The sequence below is a fragment of the Rhinopithecus bieti genome, unplaced genomic scaffold (assembly GCF_001698545.2).
Source record: "Rhinopithecus bieti isolate Rb0 unplaced genomic scaffold, ASM169854v2 scaffold_12, whole genome shotgun sequence".
Lineage (NCBI taxonomy): Eukaryota > Metazoa > Chordata > Mammalia > Primates > Cercopithecidae > Rhinopithecus > Rhinopithecus bieti.
The window spans coordinates 1,045,197-1,053,229 of NW_016803028.1; the positions used below are offsets into that span (position 1 = coordinate 1,045,197).

The 8,033-nt window shown below is 37.6% G+C and overlaps 1 protein-coding gene across 10 annotated transcripts in view; it reads left to right on the plus strand.

Moving 5' to 3' along the window:
* ANKRD28 (ankyrin repeat domain 28) overlaps nt 1-8,033 on the plus strand; it is a 203,291-nt gene that overhangs the window by 153,012 nt on the left and 42,246 nt on the right. For all 10 annotated transcript variants that reach the window (XM_017881155.1, XM_017881232.1, XM_017881094.1 and 7 more), the window contains 3 exons: nt 804-867; nt 2,404-2,472; nt 4,057-4,197. In XM_017881155.1, coding sequence (XP_017736644.1) covers nt 804-867; nt 2,404-2,472; nt 4,057-4,197 — 274 coding nt within the window. The remainder of the gene's footprint in view (nt 1-803; nt 868-2,403; nt 2,473-4,056; nt 4,198-8,033) is intronic.

Below are 8,033 nucleotides of genomic sequence, written 5' to 3' on the forward strand. Positions count from 1 at the left end.
AAGACGGTCTCTTTATCCTTTTTAAAAATTTACATGCAGATGGGTCCAGTATGGATAATTTAATAACCCCTTTTAGAAGATGTTGGGTTCAGGCCTGGCATGGTGGCTCATGCCTGTAATCCCAGCACTTTGGGAGGCCGAGGCAGGTAGATCACTTGAGGTCAGGAGTTCAAGACCAGCCTGGCCAACATGGTGAAAGCCCATCTCTACTAAAAAAAAATACGAAAATTAACTGGGCATGGTGGCGAGCACCTGTAATCCCAGATACTTGGGAGGCTGAGGCAGGAGAATCGCTTGAACCCAGGAGGCAGAGGTTGCAGTAAGCCGAGATTGCGCCATTGCACACCAGCCTAGGAGACAGAGTGAGACTCTGTCTCAAAAAAAATACAAAAAAACCTCTTCATCCCCTGTTAAAGAAAGACCATTAGCAGTTAATCTCTATTTCTTTTTTCCCTCAGCCCTAGGCAACCACTAATCTACTTTCCATCTCTATAAAATTTGCCTGTTCTGAACAGTTCCTATAAATTGACTCACCTGACATGTGATCTTCTGTGACTGGCTTGTTTCACTTAATATAATGTTCTCAAGGGTTATTCATGTATCAGTATCAGTACTTTATTTCTTTTTATTGCTAAATAATACTCCATTGTATCCTATTGCTTTTAAACAGGCACCCTAGCACTTCAGAACCCATAGTTTTGTTTGGGATTAGAGGGGAGGACGTGATTCTTGACATTTCATGACATAATTCTTTAGTGTAAAATAATATGTCTGTTATAAATAAGATGTATTCATTCTTGTAGGATTTGATATAGATACCCCAGATGATTTTGGCAGGACTTGTCTACATGCAGCTGCAGCTGGAGGGTATGTTAATAGTATTTTTATTTCTTTAAGAAAAAGATAGCTGGTCTTGGCAGGTTTTCTCTTATCTTTGTTCCTCTTGTATTAATTCTGGGCTACCAGAAAATATGAAAACAAAAACAGAGTTGGTTTGCGAAAAAAGGTCCAGCGGTGCGCCAGAATACGTTTTTTCGTCTGTATTCAGCCAAGTTGTCTAGGAATCTATGAGTGATGGAGAGGGAGGAGAGAGCAGATGAGGGAGAGAAGCGAATAAAACCTACAAAAGGCGAAATACTGCCTTCTAGCTACGACAGAAGAAAGAACATAATTCCTGGATAACGTGAAAAAAATCTAATAAAATTGTTTGTTAAAAAGTTATTGTTCTCAGATGAGAACATCAAAATACTGGGAATTATTCTAAATAAACATGTACTCTTTAAGTAGATTTGTTTTAAATTTTGTTGTTTTTTTTTTTCCGGAAAAAAATGTTCATTTTGTGGTGTGTCTTACCTCTTCTAGGAAGAGGAAAGTTTGAGATTGGAAGATTTTGGACTAAGTTTTTAAATAGTACCACCAGGGAAAATTAGGCAGTTGGTTCAAATGAGCAACAAACTTCAGCTAAAACTCATGGTCCCTAGAACATGCTTCTTATCTAATGCTTCTGATAATTTAGATCTGTGATAAGCCATTTAATTTATGATTTCTCAAAAGGACATTTTGCAAAAACTTTATTTTCAGTGATAATTCCTTAAAATTTTTCAGTGATTTCAGAGCACAAGTACGTTGAACCAAGAGTACACCAGCGCAGTCTAAGTTGTAGAGATGGATTGTGAGCATGTGACTGGTTTCCTTATTCTTCCAAGGTCACCAGAGAACCTTCCAGTTAAAACCTATCTTCCTTGTAACTTGCCTGGAGAGAGAGGGACAACAGACTTGAGTGTCTGATTGCTTGGCAGTTACAGTTTTCATTGTAACGTAGTAATTTGATGTTGAGGTTTATACAATTAAATTATAGAAATACTTAAGTTATATCTTTTCCTCCAATATTAACTAAAGGTACAGTCATAGTATAGGAAAAGATAAGGGAAAGCCCACCGGACTCATGCAGTGGCTCACAGCTGTAAGCTTAACTACTTAGGAGGCTGAGGCTTGCAGGATCGCTTATGTCCAGGAGTTGAAGGCTGCCATTAGCTATGATTGCACCTCTGGACTCTAGCCGGAACTATAGAGTGAGGCTCTGTCTCAAGAAAAAAAAACAACCTATAAGCATATTGTTTCCTAAAGCCTCCTCAGAGTGTCTTTTGCAAATGTGATCTTCCTTTTAAACAATGACAACATGAATCATGTTATTTCCTCAGTGTGCCAATATGTAAGTATATAACTTTCTAAATTCTAGATAAGATGAATTTTAATGTTTTATTCTTCATAGAATGTAAATCATGTCATTTTTGTCACATTTATCTTCATATAAAAACATGGCTTTCATTCTTCTTTAAACCTAACGATTTCATTATAAAATCATTGTCAATTAAGTTTTCTAACTGTGTTTTCTCTCAATAGGAATTTGGAGTGCCTAAACCTTCTGCTGAATACTGGTGCAGACTTTAATAAAAAGGACAAATTTGGGAGGTAGGGTATGATATAGTTTATTTATGAAGCCTATTTTTACTTAATAACTTGATTGACCTAACTGGCTTCTGAAAATTAACTGAACAATTTAGCATCTTGTACATTGTGATCATGATTCATTGAGAGTCCCAGCTAAAGTCAATAACTGCCAAATACTCATTTTCACCCACAGTTTTCTTCTTGAGTTCCTACCACAGCCTTGACCTTGTAAATGCCTCTATACTTGATATCACTCCTCTCCGTCCAATAATTATGGCTGTGGAAATGTAAAGCCCCATAGAACCTATGTTTTTTTCAAGAAACTCACAATACCTAGAAAATAATGATACAGTTCTCCTTTCTTCAAGTCGTTTCTTTGTGAGGGATTCTACTGCCCGTATCTTGTTCCAGAGCAGTAGTAAGAGGGAGGAAATAGGTTATAAATATATACGTATAATTTTTCTTTCTCCTTTTCTATATAAATCTCACACACACATATATCCACACATCCCACTAAGTATTTCACAACAGGAAAGCAGCTGTGAAATGACAGTCTTTGTAGTCATTCAGCAGGCCTCATTGTTAAGAATTTGTGGTAGCAGTATTTCAAACTACTACTGTTAAGTTACTTAGAGTAGGAATTGACACAGAGTTCATTAGAACCATATGGGAAAGAATTGAAGGCAGTTGGAGTTGGTTTGAAAGAGATGACAGTATAAGCAAAACTATGTGGGTCAACAGTTTGAGAATTATACATAGCAAGGTGTATGAGAGGGAAGAGTGTATGTCAGAAGAAAATGTGTGAATATATGTCAATGCATGTGATAGAACCAGTGCAGAAGAGAAGTAAAAAGAACTATGCATGGTAGGAAATCAGAAATGAATAGAAGAAAATAAAAACTATTTGAAACCATAATTACTTTGAAGAACAGACTGCTCTCATAAGCCTCCTAATGGAAAGAACTAATGACCCACAAAAATAAAAAAATCACTTTGTTTGGCTTTGGAATGCAATATTTTTATAGCTAATTTGCTTTTATAATTATACTTTAATCCAGTTTATATTAATGTTAGTACTTCAGGCATTCTATACTACAAATAACAGAGGGCTCCTGAAAAATATTTTGAGTTTAGAGGATTGAAAGTAATTCAGGGTTAATTATATTTTTTTGAATGTTTCTTCTATTTTTTCTCTTACCCTTTGTTCCTCTTCTAGACATGGATAGAAGTTGCTACCTCCGTACTGTGGAACATTTTTATTAATGTAGGGGAAACTTTCTTAAAATGAAAGTTTTCACATTTCTGAGCAGAATATGAAGGTTATTTGAAAGTCACTCAAAGGACTGGGACTGGGATTGCTGTTACTGCCTGGAGGCGATGAAATAACTGCATTTTCATCTTATTTCATATACTTAAAGGTTCTCTGCCACCTTGCTTTCTTCTTCTAGCTTTATGTCCAGCCCTCCACAAGACTTAGTATATGGCAGTCTAAGTCTCACTGTAAATACAGTATTTGTAACTGGAAGGAGTAAGAGTCAGCTATGCTTTTGTTTACTAGTTATGTCTCTTGCTTTTATCTTCCTTGTATTAACTTGGGCACAAAAGATCTCCACTGCACTACGCTGCTGCCAACTGCAATTACCAGTGCCTATTTGCTCTTGTGGGATCAGGAGCAAGTGTGAATGACCTTGATGAAAGAGGCTGCACACCCCTGCACTATGCAGCTACATCAGACACAGATGGCAAGTAAGTACCATATGAGTGAGAGTAGAGGATCAATTATTTCTATAAACTGGCATCTTCCGCAGGGATGTTTTTGTTGCAAATTTCTATTTCCTCTTTGTATTTTTGGTTGATTATCTTTGCCCTACGTTTCTTTTGGGAAATAAATTGGTTTCATAGTTATTGCTAAATCATAGTTATTACTACCTATTCTCAGCACCGGCCTTACTAGCTGATCTGGTGGAAGAAAGATAAAGGTCCCTTTTTGTCCTGCCTGCCAAAAGAGCATCTTAATATCACTTTTATGTTTTTTTCCACCTGACTTCTCAGAGGCTACAGCCATGACTGTATCATGGGGAAAGGGAGAGAGGAGGTATATGAGTAATGTCATCAGAAGACTGGGTAGACATTGGAATACAGGTATCCTTCAGAGGTAGACAGTTCAGGTTTGCAAGGAACCCTTGTAAATTGGTATCCAAAAGGTAGTAATTGAACTGGCAGAATCTGGCACGTAGTAGGTACTACATGTTGCTTAAATAAGTAAATTAGATGACAGAGTAAGTAAATGTTGGCCAAGAATGAATAAGTGAAAACAAGAATAAAAGATGCATAAACTTTCATAAGTATAATATTCACCTGAAGTTACCAGACCTATTTGTAATATCTTGATACGTATTTTTTTTTTTTTCTTGGAAGAAAATAAACTCATTGAAAAGAGAAAAGATTTTCAGTGTCTGGTAATTCCCAATGGTATGGGTCAGTGAAAAGTAAAAATAAGTAATGATTTCTGGGGAAAGATGTTATAAAATGTAGTTCATATAACATAGAATTATTCAGTTTTAACATTTACTTTTGCCCTCAAAATAAGAAGCATAATTCGATTCCTCACAAATGTTAATTTAGTATAAACTCTTTAATTTCAAAACAACTTTTATAAGTAACTTTTTTTGTGTTGGATTGTGGCTGAAATTCTAGGGTTTTTTTTGTTTTTGTGGGGTTTTTTGTTGTTTTTGGCTTGGTTTATTTGTTGTTTGTTTGTTTGTTTGTTTGTTTGTTGAGATGGAATCTCGCTTTGTCACCTGGGCTGGAATGCAGTGGTGCAATCGCAGCTCACTGCAACTTCCACCTTCCAGGTTCAAACAATTCTCCTGCCTCAGCCTCCCAAGTAGCTGGGACTACAGGTGCCCACCACCATGCCTGGCTAATTTTTGTATTTTTAGTAGAGACGGATTCACCATGTTGGCCAGGCTGGTCTCAAACTTTTTTTTTTTTTTTTTTTTTTTTGAGACGGAGTCTTGCTCTGTCGCCCAGGCTGGAGTGCAGTGGCTGGATCTCAGCTCACTGCCAGCTCCGCCTCCTGGGTTCACGCTATTCTCCTGCCTCAGCCTCCAGAGTAGCTAGGACTACAGGCGCCCGCCACCTTGCCCGGCTAGTTTTTTGTATTTTTTTAGTAGAGACAGGGTTTCACCATGTTAGCCAGGATGGTCTCGATCTCCTGACCTCGTGATCCGCCCGTCTCGGCCTCCCAAAGTGCTGGGATTACAGGCTTGAGCCACCGTGCCCGGCCTTGGTCTCAAACTTCTGACCTCAAGTGATCCACCCACCTTGGCCTTCCAAAAAGCTGGGATTACATGAGTGAGCCACTGTGCCCAGCCTAAAATTCTAATCTTAAAGGCAATGGTAATGTGTCCTTTATTTGCAAGAATATAAAGTATGTTTTTAGATAGCAGCTATTTAAATAAAATCTATGATAAAGACTATAAATCAGAAAAATCTTTGGTAAACTTGGGTAAGTAGATTATCCCTAATTTATCAGTTTTATAATTTCATGGTTTGATGTATAGATTTGTTTAAAATAAGTTATACCTTTTATCACCATCTGTAGTCCTTTACCACTACTTTCACAGACTAGATATTGGGTGCAGCTCGTTATGATCAAGATTCCACTGAGAGATTGTCTCCCACATTCCTTCCCCCCAAAAAAGATTACACTTTGATCCTTCTGCCCTTAGACAAATGCACTAAACCTGGATACACACACACACAAAACTATAAAGGAATAACCTATAATTCAACCCATAGTGTTGGAGATCTGTGGTTTCATTGTAAGCCAATCTACTTTTCCTATAGAAGGGTACTAGTACTAAAATCACTAGTTTTCTCACTGAATATAAACTGTTTTGAGCAAGTAGGCAGTGACTTTTATTATTTAAATATTTAATCCTCAGTGTGTACACTAAACAGCTTGATATACTGGAAAGAACATGAGCCTTGGGATCAGAAAGACCCAATTTAAATCTTGGAGTCTCCATACTGTGTACCCATTTGAGCATGAGCAAGTAATTGCTAAGCCAAAATATTCTTTATTCGTAGAAGGAAAATGAAACCTCCCTGTTAGAGTTGCTGGGAAAACTAAAAGAGACTGCATAATCTAACACTGTTAATGGGAGCCTCTGTTTCCTATCTTTATTAAGTGTCAAAATCCCAGAGAGCGTGTCGAATGTCATCATTTATTGATTCAATGATTTGTTCTGTGGGAGCCTTGTGGAAAATATAAGCCACAGTAATTTTTCTGGGATACCAGAGACATCCTTTTAATAAGTGATTGTTTTGGAGGCTTAAACAGTGGCATTAAAGGATTTATTTTTCCTTAAATTGTAAGAAATATTTTTCTTAAATTGGGTATAATTTTACCTAGTTGTAATTGTATTCCCAGGAATAGCTTGAGTAATAAGAGAATCAGCCATAATTCATTCATTTTGCCAAAGCAAGAATGAAATATTTTCTAAAAGAAGAGACAGATTCCTCAGAGCTTCTAATTGCTATTATTCAGTAATGTATGTTTGCTTATTTGTTTTTTAAATGTTTGTTTTTTTGTTTTGGTTTGTTTTGTTTTTAGCTCATCCCCTGTCAGCATCACAGTTTCTAATTTAAAGCTCCCCAGGAAAAGTTGTTTGTACTTTGGAATTTTTAACAATCTGACATTGGTTTTTTGCTGTTTAGGACTGACATACAGTAATTACAATTCTGCTCTCCCTTATATCCCGTCGTCCTCACTTTGAGTAAATAATTGGAAAAATACATGAAATCTTCCCTGACTCATTCTAGTCATTCTGCTAGTCACCCCCATTGTCCTGATGCCTGCGTTCTTGGTAGACGGTCATTCAGCAAGTCCTCTTGAAGTGTCTTTATTTTACATCATGTAAGAATCCAGCAAACAAATATATGGCTACTATCACAATAAACATATTAAATATGTGAAATATTAATAAATATATTTGCCTATTGCAAAGACGTATAGGGTTATCTTTGAGCAGGATGTCATGTGGGTCTTCTCCACACCTGTGTGTCATAGGTATATAAGAGAAGGGAAGCTGGAGGGCTGTTTTTCCTGATTATAAGGAAGAAATTCCCCTCATACCAGCTCTCCTGAGATAACCACCATCAACAGTTATATTGCTGTATGTGTATGTAGATCATTTTTTGTTCCTCACAGCCTTAATCAAAGTTGAAGCCCTGGTGTATGTTATAAAGTCTTTTCTATATCATACATAATTTATTTTTTTTTTTTTTTTGAGACGGAGTCTGGCTCTGTTGCCCGGGCTGGAGTACAGTGGCCGGATCTCAGCTCACTGCAAGCTCTGCCTCCCGGGTTCACGCCATTCTCCTGCCTCAGCCTCCCGAGTAGCTGGGACTACAGGCGCCCGCCACCTCGCCCGGCTAGTTTTTTGTATTTTTAGTAGAGACGAGGTTTCACTGTGTTAGCCAGGATGGTCTCGATCTCCTGACCTCGTGATCCGCCCGTCTCAGCCTCCCAAAGTGCTGGGATTACAGGCTTGAGCCACCGCGCCCGGCTCCTA